The 25,968-nt window shown below is 34.3% G+C and overlaps 1 protein-coding gene across 2 annotated transcripts in view; it reads right to left on the bottom strand.

Moving 5' to 3' along the window:
* Positions 1–25,968, bottom strand: part of LOC124371103 (dynein beta chain, ciliary-like) — a 186,171-nt gene that overhangs the window by 5,560 nt on the left and 154,643 nt on the right. For both annotated transcript variants that reach the window (XM_046829419.1, XM_046829424.1), the window contains 12 exons: positions 25,126–25,330; positions 23,685–23,849; positions 23,176–23,316; positions 19,468–19,638; positions 14,509–14,657; positions 13,702–13,869; positions 4,956–5,088; positions 4,103–4,246; positions 3,704–3,841; positions 3,179–3,404; positions 1,349–1,524; positions 149–391 (listed from right to left, as the gene is read on the bottom strand). In XM_046829419.1, the coding sequence (XP_046685375.1) occupies positions 149–391; positions 1,349–1,524; positions 3,179–3,404; positions 3,704–3,841; positions 4,103–4,246; positions 4,956–5,088; positions 13,702–13,869; positions 14,509–14,657; positions 19,468–19,638; positions 23,176–23,316; positions 23,685–23,849; positions 25,126–25,330 (2,059 nt within the window). The remainder of the gene's footprint in view (positions 1–148; positions 392–1,348; positions 1,525–3,178; positions 3,405–3,703; positions 3,842–4,102; positions 4,247–4,955; positions 5,089–13,701; positions 13,870–14,508; positions 14,658–19,467; positions 19,639–23,175; positions 23,317–23,684; positions 23,850–25,125; positions 25,331–25,968) is intronic.

The raw sequence follows: 25,968 nt of genomic DNA, 5'->3' as shown, positions 1-25,968 counted from the left end.
GCTCTGAAATATTATGTTAATAACGAATTGTTCTAACCTTATTAGTACCTTATTATTTACGATAAAATCCCACAAGCTATTATGTTTACAACATTCAAAGTAATCCAACAAAATAACGGAGAAAGACTAGCTGGGTCATAGTACATACCTTCTCTTCTCTGCTGATGCCGCCACCTGCCGACGTACCAGCCTCTCTTGGCTGCAGTTCAAATATTGTCTTGAACAGATTGTCAGCAAGGGTGGTGAGGAAACCTATCTCAGCGTTGGTGTGTAACCCGTAAAGGTTAGGACTCTCTGGGGGCAGCATGTCGTCTATGTAGTTGTGGTAGCCCACATAGTCTATGTTAGGTGGAGCCTGGAATCCTGGGGCATAAAATAGGTCTCCCTCCACCTACGCAAATGCTGTTGATTAGCTCTTTATAATACCCATATGAGGATTATTTAAAATTTGGACTGGCTTATCACTTTTACTTCCATCGAGAATCAACACAGTAAAAAAAAAACTCAGCGTATTATTTGAACTTTCTATTAAATAACTTATTTTTAAGGACAAACCTAAATTGATTAGTTCCTTGAAAATTTATAATTCTGTTTCATGTGCCTCAACCTTGTTGCATTTTGATATTTTGTAAAAATCTATTAAGAGTATTTGTACTCAAACTTGTAAAAAGCTTGAGGAAACTTGTACGGATTCCTATGAGAGTAATGCTGAGTCAAGCTTCATATGACCCGAGATTAGCCAAATCACTTCATACCATGGCAGGGGTAACAGTTTCATTGATTGTTTCAAAGAATTGATCATAATGAATCTGCTTCAATTGGTAAAAAATTCTATAAAGAATATTTCCATGAGACCTTATATCAGGCATGCAATGCCACAAATTCGTCAAAGTGCGAACTGGCTGCTTGCTAACACTAGACTTACACATAATGTACTTTGTTTAATAATTTTTGGCTAAACATACAATTTTACAGACTGCATGTCTTCTCTTTTAATCATTGTAACTTATTTTATTTCCTCGGAATAAACTTTAACACCAAAGTAATGCTGTAAAGATTTCCAAATAGTAACTTTGAGACCTGTTCTGGGTAGAGCAATGAAAATGGTGCTGGAAAAAGTGTGAAGCATTATTAAAGAACTGTCCGAAAAGGTTATAAGTCAAAACATTAATTTTTAATGATTTGACTACTGATTTTTTTAATACAAGGCAATCTTGTCAAATAGATTGACCCTTTTTACTTTGATGTACTAAAACAAACATACTAGCCATGTATGTGATGTTTGAAACATGACTAATAGGAACCTTACTTGTGTCATTACAAACTTTACAAGAGTGAAAAAACATACCAGTTCAGGAGCTAAGAACTCCTGTAGGTATGTGCGACAGAGTCGTCTATCCCAGTCATCGGTGATGTGGCCCCCGTACATAATCTCTCCAAATAGGTAGCGCAAATCCTCCCATGGTATCTTGGAGCTGTTCTCTAGATAGTTGTACAACACGTGCACACTGATCGTCAAGTCTCCTACAACAGTATTCAAGGTTTATTATAAACATTTTGGTCTCAGTATAAACAAGCCATATCTTTGATTCCATAACTTACAGTTGAATTAGAGAGGGGGATAGTGTTTATTTTTTAACATAACAGAAACCACATACTTAATACAGGGAACTATTAAACTTTCTGCTACTGTATGAGATTTCCAGATTAAGTAGTATGATAGCTTATTTTATTTGAAGCTTTAACAGCATTCTCATTGTCTTTGTCAGAAGAACCCAAATAAGACACTACTTTTTTGTTTCAACAGATGTTCTCCAAAAATTGTGTTCTTTCTCCTTGTAGGGTGTTTTGTTTGTAAATGGCTAGTAGAAATAGAAGGATTCATACTATTATTTGCTAACAGCCCACCACAGACTACACATTGAAGCCTAGGAGAGTCCTCATTCCCTGAAAAATAAAATCCGTACTTTTTTTTTTTTTCTTTAAACTCCATTTAAATATTTTATTTTCTTTCCAACCGAAGAAATGGAGCATTCAGATTTTCTCTTAGTTATTGTGTCCTGATTCTTTTCACAAACCTTTGTTGTTGCTGTTGAAGTTTCCTTTGAAGAAGTACTTTGCACACACACTTCACTGTTTTGCTTATTTATTGAAACAGATTAGCCATATATCGATATATTTTGTCCAAACATAATTTGAAAATATTTCATGGAAATAAAAAGGTTATGTAAAGCTACCCTGCTAATTACTTTGGCCAGTAGTAAAATATTGTACTACCAAAGTCAATTAATTATAATTATAACACAAAAAAGAAGTTCCAACACAGTTCTGCTGGTCCGGGACACTTTACAGTTGACATTGACAAAAGCATGTTGGATGAGTCTAAATTCAGTGAGTGAGGGGTGGCCGCTTAGAGAAGAGGGTCTAAGCTTGGGCAGGCAGAGAGAGTTCGAAATATTAGATATTTGAACTTTTCTTTCAGTCTCTTGCCACACATGCTAAGTATGATGTTAAAATAGGGTAGATAATTTAAATGCTTGTTTTAAAATACTAAAACTTTATATGAATATCATACATATTTTATGAGCTAGAATTTCTAAAAATACATCACAATGCGTTGTCTAATACTGTACTTAACTGAATATGATAATATGTACCTCTACAAAGACTGTTGTCGTACTGGTCGAGTGGATGTCACATAAAGTTTATATGAAAGAGTCCCATCCCTGCCAAGTATGGTTTGATTTCTGTGAGCAATGTGGGCAATCTACTTGGCTATATACCCCACTCCTAACAGCTGTCAAGATGATTGTCTCGTCCTTCTACCCCTCCCATAAAAAAATCCTTCTACCCCCTTGTACGGTATGAAAAAGCAAAACAAAATACAGTACTTAAATGTATTCTATAAAAATCTATTTATGTTTTTAACATTAATTTTTAAGTTATATACATATATCATAGTTAAAATTATTTTTCAGCCTCCTTTTAAACACACATGTAATTCAAATTTCAAGATGAATTGAATTTTTTACTGGTTCCTTAAGGTTTGATTGATCTAGATTCCACTTTAAATTTATTTGTTTAAATTCAGATAATGGTAAATAAATTAATTCATAGATACCCTCAATACACTTTTACAGTAATAATCAATACTGAGATGTGTCCTTGATTGACTGACCTACGTTGAAGGGATAGGACCGGTTCCAGCCCTGGGCCCCAAATTTGCGGCGTTCAGCGACTACAGCATGGAAGTAACACAGAGCAAACAAGATGGCCTTGAACTCTGCCTCCTTGCTGCACATCTCCAGAGTGTCTTGATTGAAGTTGTCAAGGGCCTTATGCAGATTGGCCATCATTCCAGTTGGGGGCTCATTGGTTATTTTGATGGAGGACTCCAGCACACCCTACACACATGCAGCTTACATTGTTTATGTTTCAATAATTCTTTTTAGTTCTATAGACAGCCACTACATGTAGCACTGCCCTACAACTGTATTTAATATGCTTTTATAATTCTTCTTTGGTTCAACATTAATGATAGAGGATGGCCCTCCACAGTGAAACCGAAATTATCTCAAGATTTAAATTGTGTTTGCAATTTTTTAACGCTGTGTAAACTGGAAAACTAAGATAGTAAAGATTTGTAAGCTATAATTGATGAAGTGTAGTTGAATTACATATCTGCCTGAAAATAACGAGATACCTGAGGTATAATGTGGAACTCTGGGGATGGAGCAGGCTCTGCACTGATAAACAGTCGGAAGTCTCTGTGAGGGTTCTCACTGCAGGCTTCCATCTTCTTCTCTAACGTTGGCAACCAATTCTTTACCAAGTGGATGTTCTTAAGTGACAAGAAAGGTTTTATATTAATTTTTTCTAGTGAGGTATTATTAAATATGCTTAAATGTTACATTTTTATACTCTCAGTAAAATTATTACTTCTGAAGTTTAGATTACAATATTTTATATCTTTAGTTTTCTCATATTCCACATTCCCTTAAAACGTTAGAAACCACAATATTCCAGGTGAAAATATATCAGTACAAAATCTGTACACTTGTTTCTTTACAATACAAATTCTTGAAGTTCAGGTGTAACTTACCTGTAGAATGACCCAATGTCCATAGTGTGCACATGTCTCCATTGTCTGCTCCGCTACTATTTCTTGGCCTTGTCCCAGGGAAACGTTATGGAAGTTGCGTTTGTCTGTTGTGAATCCCATCTTCTTGCCGACACTCTCAACATCCTATGTGCAAACCAAAACCAAAATGAAACAAATCTGTCTTGGTTCTGTAAGAATTAGTTGATCTGCTAACCTCCTTTAGCTCAGTGGTCATTGTTGTCTGCAGCAGTGATGTTTACTCTCTTGTTTGTCAAACTGTTAAGTGCTCTAGACCACCACTTCTCCTACAGATACTTAGTAGTTCTCTATTGTTCTAAGTATAGACTTTCCAAGCCCAAGCAATTGCTTTTTAACCCACTTGCAATGGGAAACTGCTGTAACTAGGGATGATAAATTATAGACATTTGCATTGTGTTAATCAACTAATCAAGCACAGTGCAGTAAAAGGGACACTAGTTCACCATCACGCACTATAGTGGTGTAAAGAATCACATTCACATTTGTAAATTAACATGAACAATTTGTTTACAAACACATCGCAGAGAAGAGGAAAGTCAGATCTGAACTTGCATCATTTAGCAAATGCACAGTCCGATTTTACAGTTGCACAGCTGACCATGAATTACATAATAAATGTAAATCATATAACCAAGGGAATATTCTGAAACAACGAAACCCACCACTATGCAAAATGCAAAATATATGGAGCCCAATCTGGTTGCAATTATAATGTTGTTGAAGTTACCTCAACCAATACATGGGGGAATTAATTTTCAATACTGTAAGTACACCTCTTGATTGTTTTCAACATATTATATTCTAACAGCTTTACCCTAGTTGGATCCACTCCAGGGGACAAGATGAAAAATACAGGAACAGTGGAGCTGGACTCCTCAAAAGACTTGGCAAATTCAACAGTCCTTGCTTCTACATACTTTGTGCCTAGCTTCTCTTCTATGAAACACCTGCAACAATACATAAAATTAAACCATGAGAAGAAACACCACACTACAAAGCATACGGAGAGGCATCTGCAACATTACACAACAATTCCTTGTTGTTGAATGATAAAAAGGCACAAAACTATTGTCTTTGTCAGAATCTACAATAAACAGAAAATCTTGTCTTCTCTCAGTGGCACAAAAATACCTTTTGTGACGTTTATTTTAAATTTTATAGTAAGAGATTTGGTTTTCACAAAAATATTTATTTCAATTCTTTAAATAAAAACTACAAACTTAATAATTAGAAAAAACTTTTTGTGAAAAAAAGTTTTCCTAAAATAAATACTAGCCACACAATAACATTTTTTATGGGTTATGCAATTTTCTAGCGAATCACAAAATACAATTATATAAGATTATATACAATTATATACAATACAAAATACAATTGTATAAGAGAAGTACAAGAGTTTTATATTATAAACTTGTTCATAAAATTATTTCTACAAAAAATATATTACTTACAACCAGAAAACCAAGTAAATATATTTGTTTCTTACAAAATTGTTGTAATTTTTGTATATTGTGGTTAAAAAAAAACATTTTACCATCCCTTTAAGGAGTTAACTCAATCCACTAACCAAGTAAAGTATCAGCTTATTTCTTAACACATTTGCTGTAACTGACTGGCTGGGCAGTCATGGTATCAATAATGAAGAGTTCCGTGTCTCACTGGGGTACGTGCTAAATAACTAGTGGCAGATGCCTGAAACTTTTCATGTTTGTTTTAGATAAAATATGTTAGCTTTCTGTTCTCTCAGTTATGACTCCTGACAACTCTGGTAACTGCCCAGGCAGTCATAGTATAGCTTATGATTTTTGTCACTGTGTTGTGCTGCTATCTGTTAATACATTGTCAAAACTCGTTTCTTATTCAGAAATTTTGTTCATGTGTTCCTTATTGGCATAAATTGGCAGGACTCCTTTTATTTGTAGTTGGTGAAAGAAAAGTGATTGTGTAAACATATCATTTTATCAATCAATAAAAAATACCTTGGTATTTGCTGTAAGCGTACAAAAAGTATTTTGTGTGTGCATTCTTCAAGAATCAAGAATCTCTATTGTCATCCCACATAACAATGTATTGACAACGTCAGAATAGCACTAGTAGGCCTAAATAAATATATAAATATGACCAACATATAGGAGCACATAAATAAATTAAAAATTAAAATTAAAATTTAAAATTAAGTTAAAATTAAAATTAAAATAGCCTACAACAAAACAGTTTATAAATCACATGGCACATAAAAATCAACATAGCAAAATTTACATGAAAATGCAATCACTTATACTACAGGAATAAAATTCTTCTACAGAATAAAAAGCTTTTTCTTTTAACCATTTAGTCATTGAATTCTTAAAATTTTTACATGAAATGTCTCTTACAACTAATGGTAACTTATTAAAGAGTTTTACGCCTAAATAAAGATATGCACCGTGTGTTTTAGATAGTCTAGCAAACGTCTGATCAATAGAATGTTGGTTTCTAGTATAATGATTGTGGACTGAGCTTCTTAAATTAAATAATTCTAAGTTTTCTTTTACATATGATAAAATTTGTAAGATAAAAATTGAAGGAAGCGTAAGTATATCATATTCTATAAAATATGGTTTACAGGTGTCACTATAGCTAATATTAAAAATTGTACGCACAGCCCTCTTTTGGCACAAGAAAACCTCTTTAGCACCACTAGATCCACCCCAGAGAAGGGTGCCATACAGAAGGTGAGAGTGAAAAAGAGCAAAATAAGCCTTTAAAACTAAATTACAACTAGTACAAAATTTAAGTTTCTTAAGTAAAAAGATAACTCTACATAGACGAGCACACAAGGCATCAGTATGTGCTCTCCATGTAAGTCTTGAGTCAAGATGGAGACCTAGTAACTTAACAGACTTATTTACAGAGTTGACACCTAGGTTAAATATTATTTCCTCTGACTTCATCCGTTAATACATTGGAATGCAATTAATGGATACAATGGATGCAATTCCAAGTCCAAGTATCTTGTGTAATCGTTCAAAAACATTCTTTGACAATGAATCAGAACTTATATCTTTAGAATATGATATAGAATTTGAGTCATCTAGTGATGAAGACTGTGATTATGGTATAGCTTCCCCTGGCTTCCTACATTACATACGAAAGGATTGAAGAGAATAGATACTCAAAAAGACCAATGCCTGTTGGTTGATGTTCCTGGTGAGGGGAAGTTGATATATTTAAAAAAATTTACTGATGAATGTTATATTACTAAAAAATATGGTGAGATTTGCCAAACAATACATGTTTACAGTGTTTTCTCCTCAAATCTCACTCCTAGCTCTAGAATCTCCAAGTGAAAAGACTTAACTATTGATGAACTGAAAACTTTCATTGGTTTAATACTTCACACTGAAACAGTAGAGCTACCAAAGCTTCAGGACTACCGGAAAAACTACAATCCTACTTGTTCAATACACCACAATTGAATTGTGGAAAACATCCACAATTCAAGAGCCACAACAGGTTTCTAGGAATTCTACATTGCTTGTATTTTCTTTGTCTCTGAAATCAAAATGATAATAACCGATTGTAAAAGATTCAACTTTTGATTGAATATTTCAACAACAAAATATTAAGTCTATTCACACCCTAAAAAATAAATATTATTGAATGAAAGCATGGTGTTATGGCTGGGGCGATTGTATTTCTGCCAGTATATCAAGGGCAAGCACCCTAAATACGGAATAATATACCTTGACTGAACAACATGGTCTAATTTCAAAATTTATATTGTATGTGGAGTGTCAAATAAGGCTGGTAGTAAAGGTTACACTTCAAATGTTGTTTTGCGTCTAATGGAGGGTAAGTTCAACATTGGCCACAACATTTTTATGGTAATTATTATATTAGCTTCGCCCTTGCATCAAACCTCCAGCAAAAGGTACTGGCACAATAGACAATAGACAATATCCTTTATTACAATTTCTTCAAGAAATGTTACAGCGTCAAATTTAAGTCAAATTAGTATAATAGATAAGCTTCTTCAGTGTTATGTGGGGTGTCCCCAAGTAAAGAATTCATTTAGGGTGTAGAAAGCCTTGTCTAGCAGCCATCTCTGTAGCTTCCTCTTCATCAGCACAGGGCCTCCAGCTTTCAAGTGGTCTGGTATATTGTTTAGCATCTTCACTCCTGCATACAACGGTTTCCTTTCATACATGGCTGTTCTGTGACCTGGCAGCACATAGTTTCCTGCATATCTGGTGTTGTATTTATGCACGTCACTTTGTTTAGGGGGCTCTTTGGTCACACAGTAAAGGACAGTATCTAGGATGTAGATGGAAGTGACCGTCAGGATGTTCAGGTTCTTGAAAACATCTCTACAGCTTTGTCTTGGACTTAAGCCTGCTATTACTCTGATTGCCCTTTTCTGCATACCCAGGACGCGGTTGAGATTGCCCATAGTGGATCCACCCCAGACAGTAATACCATAGCGTAAATGGCTTTCAAACAATGCATAGTATGCAGTCCTTGTTGCCTCAGGGGTACTAGTTGCCTTGATTCGTTTTATGGCATAGAGAGCTGACCCGAGTTTTAGGCAAAGATTGTCCACTTGATTATTCCAGGATAAATTTTCATCAAGTATGACACCTAGATGTTTGATTTTGTCAGCTGCTGTCAGGTTGGGCATTTCAGATACTGTAGACTTTTTATTCCCAAATGACATTTGCTTGGTCTTACTTTCATTGAGAACTAAGTCATTTTTCATACAGTAGTCTTGTGTCATATTGAAGGCAATAAAAGTGTTCACTTCTAGTTGATCTACGTTTCTGTTTGCAGTAAGCAGCACAGTGTTGTCCGCATACATGACCATCTTACTGTATTCCTCTAGATGTTCTGGAAAATCATTGATAAACAGCACAAACAGAATTGGCCCTAGGACAGAGCCCTGGGGAACTCCTCTGTTAGTCGGTACCAATTCAGATCTGACAGTATTTGTAAATCCTCTTGTTGTGTGTTTTAGTTCTACCATTTGGCTTCGTCCTTTTAGATAACTTGCAAACCATTTTAGTGCTGTTCGTTGGATTCCTAAATTTTGTAGTTTAGCTAGAATAAGATCATGTCCCAGGCAGTCAAAAGCCTTGCTTAGGTCAAGATACAGGCTGGTGATAGTGTTGCCATTTTCTATGCTCTCAATTATATACTCAGCAAGGTCTATCAGTGCAGTTGTGGTTGATTTTCCAGTAACGAACCCATGTTGGCTGTCTGTCAATGATTGGTTTTGACTAAGATGTTCCTGGAGTCTTACTTTAACAATCTTCTCAATAAGTTTGGAGAGTCCGGGTTAGTGCTATGCAAAAGGTGTTCCAGTCTTTCAATTTTGTTTGTCATCCTGTCCATATTTTGGTGGAAGAAGTTAAGCTGATTTGGAAGTTTACTTCTTGAATTTATTTGAACTTGTTGTTTTGTGTGTAGATTAGACTGTTTGCTGGGTGGGCCGAGTGTACAAATATCCTGGTTTTGAATTTGCTAATTTTTCTTGGGTAAAGGTCTAAAAAATTCTTATTTTGATGTATTTGGCCATCCCTCCATTGTTTTGGTGGCGAATAGTTGTTTGGGAAATCAACCTGTGCTTGTGTTATTATGTATTGATTATTGTGCGCAGGGGTGAGTGGTGAAGAAAGTTGGTCAAATGGATTTATGTAGTAGTCTTGTGAGTTGGTCAGTTTTTTGGTTTGGCTGACTCCCGCACTCTTCTGTAAGGTCTGGTCGGTTTCAGTAGAGAGACCCTGTGTCACTGGAAGATCGTTCAGTTTGTGTGACGAGGTTTGTCTGGATCCCCCACTCTTCTGTAAAATCTGGTCAGTTGTCGGAGGATGACTCTGAGTCATAGGAGAATCATTCAGATGAAGTAATGAAGTTTGGCAAGCTTCTTCACTTACCATGGCCGGCTTGTTAGCAGAGTCTACTGTCGCTTTGGAATCTTTCAGTTTTTGAACTTGCAGTGAAACACTGAAAAAGTTCCGAGGTGATTGAACTTGTTTTTGTGTAAGATTTTTATTTAGTTTTGGGGATGATTTGGCACTAGAGTTTAAGGATTTGTGTAGCTTCATTTGGGTATGGGCTACCTTATAATCTAGTCTTGTTTTGTCTTGCCTCTTCTTGACGTCAGGTTCAAGAACTGTTGTAGATGGGCTGTTCATTTTTTTTCTCAGTTCTATTATTGATTGTTCCATCAGGTCCTGCTTCTTTCTGATGCAAGCAATATCTAAAAGAAGCGTAGAGTCAAAGTGTATGTTTTTGCTAAGCATAGGGTATGTGCCAGTTGTTTGTGTTTCCATACTATTGAAAGATTTTAAGTCATGGGTGTGGGAGGCCTCTGCTACCCTTTTTAATTTTAAAATGATTTTTTCCTGTTCATTTATTTTATTAGAGTAATTATTAAGTAGTTCGGTTTGTTTTAGGTCATATTCCTCAAAAATAGTTTGCTGTTCAATTTTATCTTTTTTACATTTTTCGAGTTGCTGTTCTAGGTCTTCTAGTTTGTTGAGGAGAGTTTCAATTTTCTGAACATGTTTGGATTCCAATTCTGTGAGTTCCTCGATTTTTGCCTCCAAGCCTAGTGTTTTAATTTCAAGTACACATATCTGGCTATTACAATTTTGGACGTTGTTCTTTAGTTCTATATTCTCCTGCAACAAAATAGTTCCAGCTTCAGCGGCCAATGTTAAAGACGTTTCCAAGTCTTGATCTTCTAGCATCCCGTGGTCCATAACTTTTGTCTTTACTTCTTCTAATTTTGAGTCGATTTGGAAGGAGTTTGAGTTTTCTAAATTTTTATTTTGATCAGAACGTTTACCAAAAGTAGTGGGAAAAATGCTTGGATTTTTAGTTGGGCTTGGATCACTGTTTATTTTGTCTAGCTTTGGAGATTGGCTTCCCTTGCATTTGAGGCACTGCCATTTTGCAATTTCATGAGCAGTCCATTTTTTCAGGGTTTTCTCCAAAATATTTTGGCATCCAGCATGGTACCATCTTTTACATGAGCCTGTGCATTGTACTCCTGAAAACCTTACTCCTATGTCACAATTGCCACATGGATATTTTGAAGGCATGCTGAGTTCTAATAACTAGGGGAGTAAGGATTGTCAATAGATATGTTAGTCAATGAAAATTTCATTCATTGGAAATAACAGTGATCATGCCAAAGTTGGACAACAGGAGTTTGTCTGATTCCTATTGTCAAAGTGTTAAAATGGAAAATACAGTTTTTTTTAGCTGGGTTTGTCTGATTCCTATTGTCAATTTGTTAAAGTGCAAGATACAGTTTTTTCAGCCAGGTTTGCCTGATTCCTGTTGTTAAATTTTATTTTTGGTAACAGTTTTTTAAAGCTAGGTTTGGCTGATTCCTATTGTCATAAAATAAGTCCTATTGATTGAGATAGACTCATTTAATATGAAAAAATATGGATTGTCAATAAAATAGCCTGTCAATATGGCTCTTATGGTCGATATTAAGAGGGGTATAATTTTGTTTGATTTTAAGGGTTAATCAAATTCCATGTCAAATAAGGGGAGCACTATCCTGGTTATTCTTGAGTGTCCGCCATCTTGGAACTGGTATACAGTTTTTTCAGCTAGGATTGTCTGATTCCTATTGTTTCAATGTAAAAAGATGAGGCGTTTTAAAAGAAATTGTCAAATGAAGTAGAAAGAATTTTTTTTTTAAGCAGCAGGGTGCTTGGTCAACTAGATACAGCACTGGCAGTTGGTGGGACAGGTGTGGAAGGTCAGTTGTCAGCAGATGCTGCTGTCAGCACTGCAGGTTGATGCTCTCGGTGCTCACTGCTCTACTTACTCGAGTTGTCTGTCTGTTGGTGTTGTGTTGGAAGCTAACAGCAGTGAGTTGGCTGTTGTGACGTCACACCAGGTTTGGTGATTTTTGTCAACCAGTGTTTGTAATGATAATATTGTTGAAAATATATAAATAAAGTTAAATGTCTGTTTAATAAAATATAGACTGAGCTTCAATATAAATTCTTGCTTGGTTGAAAGGGATTTAATAGTTAATAATTGCTTATTGTCTTAGTTTTTGAAGGTCTTCTTAACGTGCTTGAGGATGTTTTGTTTTTATGGTGAATTAAGTAAGTATTTATCACAAGTTATGATGGAACTAACTTACAAATTCATAGTTGCAATGTTGTGAGCACTTTCGTGAATATTTGTTGGTTAAAACACTACTGATACTGCACTATTTTAAGAGGTCACTTTCACTTGAATGTTACTTTCGGCCATCTTGAACAAAATGAACAAAAACTTACCCTCCATTAGACGCAAAACAACATTTGAAGTGTAACCTTTACTACCAGCCTTATTTTATATATTTATAAATTTAGCCTTATTTTTATAAATTTACCCACAAACCCCTGATTTTTTAACGTTTTGGTGTACCCTGTACATAAGCGGCAAGATAGGTTCAAACTTTTTCCATCAAAATAGTCAGTGAAGAAATACTTTTAAAATGAGGTATAACTCAACATACCATTCCATTTGAAAATTTTCCAAAAACCACCCCTACCCCCCAAAAACTACCCTTTTGGGCAGTTTTAGAGGTTTCAAAATAATTTCTCCAAATTCTTTGGGGTGGAAATAGGGGGGTTCAAGTTGTTACGAATAATCTACCTCGTTTGGTTTGGCCGCTATACGTACTGTACGGGTGGTCTGCCTCACCCTGTATTTTTCATAATTCTAACAATATTAAGTACGCTGATCATAGCTATACTAGAAGTAGGGCAAGTAGGCTTACTATAATTAATTTCCCCAGACTACATAAAACAATTAATAGTTACCTGGTTGTTTCATTAAAAATTTACAATAAATTACATCATTTAATAAATATATACCATAAAAAAGTGTTTAACAATAATTTTATAATTAGCTTCTGAACTACCCTTTTTATTCTGTAGATGAGTTTTTGATGTCTCTCATATTAATTTACGACCATAGTTAAAGTTAACTGAGGATAATTGTTGATATTTCATGAATGTGTTTATATTTATTTCTTTTTAGTATTTAAGCATGTGTTTATTTTTTGACTCTGTTACTAGTTGTAAACTGACTTTGTCGATGAGTGGTAATATAAAAACATAATATGGCAATAAATATTATTATCATCCATCAGAACGAAAACCCCTGTGTTGGTATAAAAAGATTTTTGTATACATCTTTTACATGATTATGACTAACACACTGATTGCACAACATGTACACTTCTAACCTAAGAGCATAAAAATGTCAATGAATGGGTTTACAATGGAAAGCAACAAACAAACATCGCTGCCAAAGAAGCAGAACCATTGCGTCTTCTTCACTACTTGGATTATAAACAAAGAGATGTTGTGTGTGTGCTTCATGCAAGGAAAAAGATCACCAACAAGATATGTTTGTAAAACCTGTGTTGGTAAATCAGGTCTCTGCATTCATTATTGAAAAAGTCTTAATAATGTGGGCCACAACTATTAATGAAATAAAAGTTTAAAGAAACAACTTAACAAAACATAGTTGTAAATCACTTCATAATATAATTGTACCTGACAGCATAAGTCATCCTGTCTGGCCGCATAGATCTCATCATACATAGCCGCTGGAGAGCTGATTTGTTCTTCCAGTCCTGTGGAAACTTGTCTCTCTCTGGACATTCTCCTTCAATGAACTTTCTCCATCTCTTCTGTGATCCCTCAATATCTTTGTCTAAGTTTCTGTGAAAACAAACCAGAAAGTTTTAACTGTGCATTAAAAAATTCACAACATTTGCAATCTTTTCAGCTATTAAGTCTTTGAATGATATCCACTCCAATCCCTTCTTGGACACAAGAATCTCTACCTGCTTTATGGAAAGACCGACTTTTTTCCAGCCAATACCATACATAAATCATACTACTACCAATTTCTGTTCCAAATGCATACAATTATATCTATCCAAAATAATTGAAACAACAGGTCACAGCTCAACCAAATTATATGTATACTAAAATAAGTGTTGTATGTAACCCTATGTCACTACGAAAAAGTAACACAAAATTAATCCTTACAATTATAAAATTAATAGCATACATGACAATTAGTGCACAGATACACAATTTTAAGTACTCTTTAAAGTTAAGCAACATGTGTTTGCAGGTGGATTCAGTGGAATTTGCTAAACACATATAAATACTATACTATTTTCAAGCTAGAGTTGGAATTTATCATTCTACTAAGTCTGTAGTTTTATTCCCACAAGTGAAAAATATTGTTTTTATGTCAAAAAAGCTCAAAAAATTAAATGGCAATGACGGTTACTTTCAAAACAACAGAAAAAATTTGGAGGGTAATGTACAGTATACAAAGATCATTACTTGAAGTTATCCATGTTGGCAAGAGCCTTGATACCGCCCCAGAGTGTGTTGGTGAGGAAATCGACAGGACTGGACAGGTTAGGCACAAACGGGAAACGCAACAGAAAGTCCAGTTCTTCCCCCGAGATCTCACCACTCTGCAGCAGCACCTGAAAAGCACAGCAGAACATGGAGTCAGCATCTTCACAGTGTTGTGTTAGTAGAAACATTTAAATGGTCCCTATTCACCTTCTACAGATTCATTAGACAATTATTTAAATCAATCAGTTGTCACTTAATTGGAGAACATATAAACACAACAGAGACCAATCTAGTTTTTAACTTCACTTTACCCATTCTCCAAAGATGAAAGTTCTGTGTGTTGAATTTATCAATTAGAAGTCAGTACAGTACAAAGTAGATACTACTGAAAAAAATCTTTCTCAATTCCAGACAGAATTAACACCCATTGATAAGTATGATGTTTTAGAGCGTGTGATAGTGCAGGAACTGAGAGCCAATTTGGATTGTAAAAGCACACAACCTGATCTCTCTTGAAATCGTTATACATATTTTCCTTAAGAAAGAAATCAATTATCAGCCACACTAACCTTTTTGAAGGTCTAAAAGGAGAGTATCACAAGGATTAAAAATATGGAAAGATCAGATTATATATTTTGAGCTTGAAAAACTTAAAAACCAACCACCAGATATGTAATGTTAACAATTAATTAGCATTGAGACTAACATTATTAAAATTAATTTAAAATAAAATAATCCTTAATACTTATAAAACGATTCTTATAAAAAATAACCAATATAATTTAACACGTTCACTGTGGTAAACACCATTTGGCGTTTTGTGATGCTATGACGAATGCGGCGAACGCCATTTGGCGTTTTGGGCGGGATGTTACTTCCCGACTGGTTTCAGCATTATCTCTTGATTAGCCGGAACAGCTAACCTTGATTAGCCTTGAGTACGGTCTGGGACATTATCCTGTGCGTGTTGTTTCCATGCAATACTTTTAATAGTTTTCCGAAATGAATAATAATAGGAACCGCAAGCCACGAGATCCAAATAATTTGACAGTTAGTGAAATTAATAGATATTACGATTCTGAATCTGGATCAGAGGCATACAGTAGTGGAGTAAGTTACAGGCCAAGTGATGAAAGTGATTCTGAGTCTGAAATTGAAGCAGATACTGCAAGTGGCGGCCCAGACACGTCAACCGTGAGCAGCCACTCAAATCCCGATTCTCCCCAACCAAGCACCAGTCAAATTAGACACACAAATCTTTCTCAAATACCACTAGTTTGGGATGATAACCCAATAATGAAAACGTTTTTATATAATCAACCAACTGGACTACATGTTTTTACACCAGAAAATAATAGCCCTATTGATTATTTTAACCTTGTTGTTGACGAACCCTTTCTCAAAGCCATTATCAATGAAACCAACGCAAATGCAGAGGAAGTGTTTTTGTCTTCTGGCACTCATGAGAATTCCCGAATAAGTCAGTGGAAATATATAACATTAGCTAAGTTCAAAAACTTTTTAGGGCTTTTCTTTCATATGGGAATAGTAAAAATGCCAACCATTCAACACTATTGGAAAACAAATAAATTATTCCAAACATGTTTTTCTGAATTTATGTCTCGAGATAGGTTCCTTGTAATTTTGAGGTGCTTACATTTTGTCAAAAGTGACCCAGATTCTGAAGACCGCTTCCATAAGATACGGCCAGTTGTTAAGTATTTTAATAATAAGATGAACTGTATCTACTCGCCAGGCAAAGAACTGTCCCTAGATGAATCCATGGTTTTGTGGAGAGGTCGCCTCGTATTTAGGCAATATATCAAACAAAAGAAACACAAATAAGGGATAAAGTTGTATTTTCTGACAGAACCGAATGGACTCAGTTTGAAATTTTGCATTTATGCCGGAGCTTTAGATGCTTTGTCAGGAGTAGGTCACACAGAAAAAGTAGTAATGTATCTGTTATCCGAAAGGCTAGGTAAAGGTCATGCTGTATATGTTGACAACTTTTATAACTGTGTCATTGACCAAGAAACTTCTGGCTGAAAAAACCTACATTACTCGGACACTGCGTGTCGATAGGATCAACAACCCTTCAGAAGTTGTGACCATAAAACTAAAAAAGGGAGAAACTGTTGCAAAATATCACAAGGGGACAATGGTAGGGAAGTGGAAGGACAAAAGGGCTGTTTTATACAGGGTGAATATAAAGTTAGGACCCCCCCTCTACTTTGTTCCACAGGTAATATAAGGAGACATCCTTTGGGTAGTGGTGCAATATGGAAAGAAAGTTTCATTTTATGATATTGAAAATATTTTTTGTCCCCCAACAATGTTAAATTTTGGGGGCAACCCAAAAATTTCAAATGTAAACCCCTATCAAGTGACCCCTCATTTTAAAGAGCATGAAAAAACTTAAATAGTGGTGAAAACCAAAGATTGTTATCTCTTTCCTAATCCGAAATAATAGCCAGTATTACCAGAACAATTTTAATAACTCACCACGTCACGAAGTCAAATCAAATGTTCTAACATTTCATTTTTGGGAATCACATTATAGGACCATTTTTTATTAATGGGAATCTCAATGGTCAACTGTATTTGGAAATGTTACAAGAATCAACTTTTTCTGCAATAAATACTGTTATTAGGGAGAATCAACACGAATTTGAAGAAGAAATCGTTCATTTCCAGCAAGATGGTGCCCCACCACATTATCATCGTGCTGTACGACATTTCCTTGGGAACTCAGCTACGTGGTCAGTGGATTGGTAGGCGTGGTGTAATAGAATGGCCTGCACGGTCTCCGGACCTTACACCCATGGACTTTTTTCTATGGGGTCACATAAAATCCATAATTTACAAAACACCAGTAGCAAACCTTGAAGATTTAAGAAACAGGATTATTGATTTTTGCAACCAAATACCACCTCAGACTTTCCAAAACGTCAGAGAGGTGTTCACCCTACGCTTGTCTCACTGCCAAATAGTAGGAGGGCTTCAGTTTGAACATTTGATTTGACTTCGTGACATGGTGAGTTATTAAAATTGTTCTGGTAATACTGGCTATTAATTCGGATTAGGAAAGAGATAGCAATCTCTGGTTTTCACCACTATTTAAGTTTTTTCATGCTCTTTAAAATGAGGGGTCACTTGATAGGGGTTTACATTTGAAATTTTTGGGTTGCCCCCGAAATTTCACATTTTTGGGGGACACAAAAAATTTTAAATATCATAAAATGACACTTCCTTTCCATATTGCACCACTACCTAAAGGATATCTCCTTATATTACCTATGGAAAAAAGTAGAGGGGGGGTCCTGACTTTATATTCACCCTGTATATATCAAACCAGTATGAAAATGAAATGAAAGAACATGTTAATAAAAGAGGAGAGGCAAAAGAAAAACCACTACCATTGTAAAGTATAATCAGTATATGAGCGGAATCGACCGGCAAGATCAGCTACTCAGTTACTATCCGTAAGAAAGAAAAAGCATTAGGTGGTATACAAAGTTATTCATACACATTTTGCAGATGTGCATAGTAAATGCTTTCTTTTTATACAACAAACATAACGTAGATAATAAACTATCACTGTTGGAATTCAGGATAAAAGTGATTGATAGTCTCCTGACTGCACTAAAAACTGAAGAACCCAAAAGAAACGCAACACAACACCTCCCATCAAAATTCCAAATGGGTGAAAAAGGCAGACCTCTACGAAGACGTATCGTGTGTAATGGCAATGGGATAAGAAAGGATACTACCTACTTTTGTGAGGCTTGTGAAGATAAGCCAGCATTATGCCTCGGAGACTGTTTCAAAGCTTATCACAAGAATTAAATTGAGATAAGTTCGTGTACATAGTGTATGTAGTAATTTAGGGACTACTACAGCTCAAACTGTATTCATAGGGACTACTACAGCTCAAACTGTATTCAATGTGTATTTTTACGACTTGACAACATATTACTCATCACTGAACCAACGGAAATGGTAAGTACTATAAATACAATTATTTACAGTTTATTACTTTGGTTTTAGTAATAAATATGCATAAAACGCCAATTGGCGTTATTTATTATTATTATATTTTATTGACGAATTAGTCATTGAATGTACAAAAGATACCCATTTAAATAGTTTTAAGCAGAAATAGAGCATAAGTTAGAAAAATTGACATGCCGCATTCACCGTAAGTCGTCATATTTTTTCAGCAGTGAACATGTTAATAAATAAGAAATCTGGGCCTCTTCAAAATTCACCGTTACTTTTGTGATTTAGTTAATTATTTATTTTATTTTTCAAATGTTTCACATAGACATATATTCTTAGTTTAAAAAAAATCTTACCTACTTGTATTTTCAATGACATGTGTTTTTATTTAGGTACAAATGGTTTACATTATTATTGTAACTACTTTGATTTCAGTAATGAAGGTCTGATAATGTTTCATTGAAAACTAAAGGCCTCACACAAATAAAACTGTTGAATGTTTACTTTTAAAATAATTAGTAAAATCTAAGTTTGTGAAATGAAACATTTATAGATATGACAAGTTCTTATTTATAACTCAGTTATAAACATGTTAAAAGCAGAACCTTGGATGCATAGGTGGCAGCTAACTGGCGCGTCTATATTGTTAATATACACTGCTAAAAGTAAAGAAACAACGATGGACCCTTGAGGGACACCACATGTTAAAAGTTTTCAGTCAGTTCTCTTGTTATCAACCTTATGAAGTTTTCCATCAAGATAAAATTCCGTTGAGAATCTCAGCGAAAATTACTTTAAGTTTTAGCTTTACAATAGTTAGAGTTGAAATCTTTAGATAAGACAAATAAGATGAAGAGGGTGTACACTTAGCCATGACAAGATGAATGTTATTACTGGACTTCAAGGGCAGATTGTTACATAACCTTTTATGGTTACCTGGATAGCCATCTGAGCCATGAAGATCAGCTTGTCACTCTCGAACAGCCCTCGGCTTGTATACATGAAGACGAAGAAGGTAATAAACTCTACTAGAATGGCCACTCGCTCAGCAAGTATCTCTGAGGGGTCTGCCTTGGCAATTGCATTTTGGAACACTACACTGAAAGCCTGCAACATTGACAGTAAGTTCTCTGAGGGCATCCTGTACAGATTTAACAAGATGTATTTACACAAAATTAAAAAAACAATAAACAAAGAACATGCAGGCACTAAAGTTTTTGTCATGGGTCTAGAAAAAAATATGTTGTGCCTTCTATTTTACCATTAAAATAAAAAACAAAATTGAACTTATAAATATATCATAATTACATAGCATCATACATTAACGCTATGTTCTGAAGACATGGTAAAACATCAACCATCGATAGTCAAGTGTAGCGATCGATAATTATGGAGTAATATTACAAATTAAACGTTTTCATACACCTCACTATAATTACATATATTCATGGAGACATATTAACACAAATATTTAAAGTACATATAGAATGTTCTATCTAAGTATTGCAACTCGCACTAACATAAGTAAAACGTTTTAGAGAACATGGTCTTATCATTATATTGACTTTCATTTAAGTTAACTTGTAACCTTGACTGCATTGTGACTTGTGATTTACAATATACTAATCAGATAAGATATCAACTGAAAAGAAGCAGATGCACAATCCTTTTACATCCAGTTACAATTGTGGATTCATCCTTTCTGGACAAAAGCTCTGTAGCAGATTTTATGTCAAAACCTTATATTGGATTCTTTTATGATGGTGAATGCTAGTGGCATCACTACCATGTCGTATCTCGTGTTACTGTACAGTCCAAGGAACCTTTATACTGTTCCTCAAAATGGTGAAATAACTTACACTTACAACTTATATAAATAAGTTACAGTTACACTTAAGCAAAATTAATGTTAATCATTTAGTATTTTGGTATTATAATCTAGAAATTGTTTCCAAAATATAGTGAATAACATCATGAGTTCTTATGAATCTCAAGAGTAAGTAGTCTATCTAAATTAATGTTATCTTCGTTTTCATCTGTAACAAAATCTGTTATGGTATAAATTCACTTTAATATATAAATACCATTATCTATTTTTATCATTAAATGAGTTTTCATGCATAAAAACGTTGATACACCATCATCACCATACTCTGCCTAAGCATTCCAATTATCAGACTTTTTTACAGAAATGTAGGGGTACAAATCTGATGCTTAAAGGTTTTCCCTCAAAGCACCTCAAACAGCACTTCCTTTTGTCTCTTTCAAAGAGCCTCTCTTTCTTTTTCAGCAAGAAAGCTACTAAAATATTTTCTTCAGCATCTAAATTTTTATTTAAAGGAAGGATTGCTTATCGCCATCAGAAAAGCATAATCCAAAATGGTGTTGAAATTAAAATAAATGAATTTACTAAGTCCTATATCTCCCATTTATGCCAATATCTTTATAGAAAATTTTGACCAAAAAGCTTTGGCTTCAACTCAGTTCAAACTGAGGACCTGGTGAAGGTATGTAAATTACACTTTGTTGTCTATCATCATGGAGAGACTAAATTAAATGTTTTGTTCTACATAAATAGTATTTTCCCTTCTTTCGTCTACCCATCAAGCTAGAAGTCCAAAACAGACTCCCCTTTCTGGATGTGTGTGTAGTAAGGGGTATGGATGTCCTTAAGACAACAGTTTATTGAAAAAAAGGACACATAGGTCAATACCTTAATTTTCAATCAAATCATAAAAAATTTGTAGCATCCAGGAAATGCATACTCTTTGCTTGACAGAACAAAGAGTTTTTACTCGATAGATGGACTACAAGAAGAAATAAGAATACATCAGATCCTATACATAATAGATAGGGTACCTTCAATCAGGAAACGAAGACAAGGACAATTTTACGTTTCTGTCAATCCCTTATATGCCGGGATTATTAGTGAAAATTAGGAAAGTAGGCAGCATTTACAATGTTAGAATTGCTGTTAGAACCCAAGACACTCTTTAGACAGTCTCATAAAAACCAAACCAAATATGGCATGTAGGGGTAAAAAGACTGTGCTTATAGGATAACAGGCTCATGTGATAGGAAATGCATAGACCAGACAAAAAAGACCACTAAATGTGAGGAGTCAAGGACGTAAAGACAGTATAAGAAAATAGTTAATAGAAAAGTTCAACAAAACTATAATTGTTCAACATTGCTGGTATGAAGATACATAAAATTAGTAGATCAATCGTTAAGTCAGCCCTCTGCTAAAGTTAGACTTCTCTGGCTAGCAGTAAAAAAAAGAATTAAATAAGAAACCTAATAAAGACGATAGATTCCAATCCTTGAAACATAATGTTGCAATTTTGTTTTAATATAACGAAGGTAAATGTCTAAAATTCTACATAAACACTGTTTCTTGTACAGAAAATATGAAAAATATAAATTAAATTTACATAGTAGTAGGCCTGTAGTGTTTTAATGTTTTAGTATTTTTAGGTATCACATTATAAAGGATTTCATAACCTTTAAAACTATATATAATATGTATAAGTTATGTATTAAGAAAAACTAAAATGTGTCATGGAGTTAAACTTAGAAAGGGCTAATTACAGTACATATACACCTCGTACTTGTGGGCAGGCAGTATACTTTACATTTACAGAGATATTATTAGTAATGTATCAACACACATCCATTATTCTGCAAATATTACGAACAGGACAGGATGAGACTTTCTCTGGATAAAACTCTGGTTAATTATTGTATCTAATCATTTCTAGGACCCAGTATTAATTATCATAACAAATAAAATTAAGTATTGCAATTAATCACACGAAATACTTTTTTTTTTCTTTTTTTATAGATAATAGTAATTTCTTTATTTAAAAAAATGCTTAATATTCAAGAAGTATTTATATTTTACATATTTAAAAATATATAGTTTCCTTCATAAATTTACTTTCTTACATGATTTGGTTTTTGTTCCCAACTATGTATTAGGAATCCATCTAACCGACCAATCGGGACACAATAAATCTATAAAATGATAGGAGATGTTGTGGTATTGAAGGTAGGAGTTAATAAAAAGTCATAAATAATAAGAATAAATTCCAATATTTTAGTTTAAACCAAATTATGTAATGTATTCAAACACTCTTTGTGGGATCATAGCACTGACTGTAAACTATTATGCCATATTCCAATAATTTTCCTGATAAGTTAAAACAAAATCAGTATTTATTATTAGTATGAGAAGGTGCGCCATCAGTTTATTTGCCTCAGTTTAGAGGTTATCGTTACAGGGAAATGTGATAAATTAAGCACTTAGATAAGAAGAATTTTAAAATCGTTCAGTTTTCTGTTAAAAAGTATCACAGTTGTTAAATAACGGATAGATTTAGATTTTGAGATGTAAAATGAACATAATATATAATTTGTTTTCTAGGTTACACAAATATTACACGGTTAGATCCACTACTCCAAGTGCTTGTTAAAACATCAGTTATTTTCTGGCCTTTGGAGTTTTAATAAATAAATGCTTCTTTGTACTGGGAGCTCTCACTGGCTATAGGATTTTACATTTATTATTTTTTGTAATGGTCTTGTACACTAACAGTTTAATGAATATTACACTATCTGAAACAATGATAAAGGTTTGTTTACCTTGAGTGAGAATTGGTAGATGGGGTTGATCTTGTAAAGGTCATTCAGTATAAAGTAGAGAATAGAGGCTCTGGTTGCTGCAGGCCTGTACATCTCTCTGGCATCATCAATCTTAGCTGAAGTGATCTTAGCCTCAGCTACCTACAACATTATGGTCTGCAGTGTACTATCTGTCACTAATTTATGTTCTCTGATATGTTTTAAATGTACAAGATGTTTTTAAAAATCATATAAGAATTTATATTCATCTCATATAGGAGTTGATACCACCTATTGTTATATTGCAAAATATGAAATATAGAAAAAACTTGAAATGAGAAAAGTGATCTTATTTTCCTGACTTGTTTTTGTTGACGTTGTGGCCAATATAATGTAAACCATCTTGAAAAAGAGATGTAATGAACCAGAAGAATATCAGAAAATACATTAAATTTTAATCAACATAACTTATTACAGAGAATCCACACAAAGTTTATGTACTATAAGTCTCTTAACAGCTTGACACCTACCTTGGCTGTGATCTCATCAGCTGTACGTTTGGTCTTCTCTAAGTTCAGCACCAACTCCTTGTCACCCAGGATATCTGGTCCTGCAGAGGACAACCGCATCAGCAGCTCATCCTCTAGCTGTTTCAGCGTTATCTTGAACACATTCTGCTGCTTGGTCAATTCCGCCTATTTCCCCAAAAAATAAGTTGTGTTGGAAAACATGTTAAATTATCTTCTTTATTGGTCTCTATGAAGACAAAGGAACACTCAAGTGCATAGATGCATTTCCAAAGCAATTTCAGAAACATTTTCTCAAAACACAGTATTCTTCAATCACTTTGGAACTATACAAATTGCATCAATTTAAAAGAACTACTCCTCATAAAAATACTATCTATTATCGAAACATAGCATAAAATTATATTTATACAAAAGTCGCATATGAGTTATATTTGGATGAGGATAAATTTCAAGAAGATGAAGATCCAGACAAACCTTATACCACTGAAAATTATTAAAATGGTCAGTTGTAATTTTATTAATCTAACCTAAGCAATTATTTTTTACTTCCTGTTTTCTGAAAAACATAGTTTTTTACATGTACGTACACTTTTCTCAAAAATACTTGAGCTAGAACCTTGACATATGAAGCACATGTGTAGGAAGTGACAGTGAACAATCACTCAAGTTTAATTTTAAAATTACTGTATTCTTTTTGTGTTATGACCTTTTGTGTAAGATTGTTTAAGGGTTTCAAAACATGTTTTGAAAACAATTATAATTTCTTCTCCGAAAAGAAAGAATGATTCCCACAGAATAAAGTTTTGCTAATGAATATATAAATAAGTGTTAAAAAATACATATCTCTATCTGCAGTGGTTCCACTTCTGCCAGCAGTTGCTCCTCCAGTCCATCCTTGGTCACTGTAAAGATTATGTAATACTTACAGATGATGGGTCACCATCTCACCTTCAGTGACTCCAGATCTGGCCTCTCAGCCTTAACCACTTCTGCCAGCAGTTGTTCCTCCAGTCCATCCTTGGTCACTGTAAAGATTATATAATACTTACAGATGATGGGTCACCATCTCACCTTCAGTGACTCCAGATCTGGCCACTCAGCCTTAACCACTTCTGCCAACAATTGCTCCTCCAGTCCATCCTTGGTCACTGTAAAGATTATGTAATACTTACAGATGATGGGTCACCATCTCACCTTCAGTGACTCCAGATCTGGACTCTCAGCCTTAACCATTTCTGCCAGCAATTGCTCCTCCAGTCCAACCTTGGTCACTGTGAAGATTATGTAATACTTACAGATGATGGGTCACCATCCCACCTTCAGTGGACTCCAGATCTGGCCTCTCAGCCTTAATGACTTCTGCCAGTAATTGCTCCTCCAGTCCATCCTTGGTCACTGTGAAGATTATGTAATACTTACAGATGATAGGTCACCATCTCACCTTCAGTGACTCCAGATCTGGCCTCTCAGCCTTAACGACTTCTGCCAGCAATTGCTCCTCCAGTCCATCCTTGGTCACTGTAAAGTTAATAAGCGTTGTCTGTGCCTGCATCTCTGGCTTGTAGTGAGGATTGGCCAACTTAGTGTGAAGAATCAGCCGGAACTTGGGGTTAAAGTCCATCTCTTTGTCACCAATTTTAACGGCACTGCAAATAAACAAGTTTTTAATTAAAATGACATTTAGTTTTACTTGCATCAAAACAAAAACAATTTAAACACATTATTCATGGTTGATTTTTGCCAGCCATTGTATTATACATTCAACAACAGATATATTGCAGCATGTGCTTTTAATCGTAAGAAAAACGTTTTTTACAATATTAATTAAAGAAGAATACAACAATGGAGAAAATCCCTCTTTTTGCTATGATAAAAACTCTATAATGGCAACTTAAAACCTTTTATATGCATTATACAACTGCTTTTTTTTAAAAATACTTCATTTTAGCACTTATATAAAAGAACAAGTGGTTCATTAATCATTAATATGGATACAAATTCAGAGGTATGTATATAATTTCAGAGATATTGTGAAAATTAACAAAAAATAGCATATGATGAAATATTTTTATGAAATTATAATGTTATTTAAAACATTTCACTGTTTTAAACTACAATACTCAATATTAAAACTACCTATATTATAATTGTTATTGCTATACTATAGATAAATGGTAAACATTTTCAGGCAAAAATCAAATAAATAAAACATTAAATTAATTTCTAAAGGTTATTTTTTTAACAACATTTAGTATACCATTATTTGAAAAATGGCCATTGAGAG

This window comes from Homalodisca vitripennis, chromosome 1 (assembly GCF_021130785.1).
Source record: "Homalodisca vitripennis isolate AUS2020 chromosome 1, UT_GWSS_2.1, whole genome shotgun sequence".
Lineage (NCBI taxonomy): Eukaryota > Metazoa > Arthropoda > Insecta > Hemiptera > Cicadellidae > Homalodisca > Homalodisca vitripennis.
Note: the sequence above shows the minus strand (reverse complement) of the source record. Positions and strands in the feature narration are given on the sequence as shown.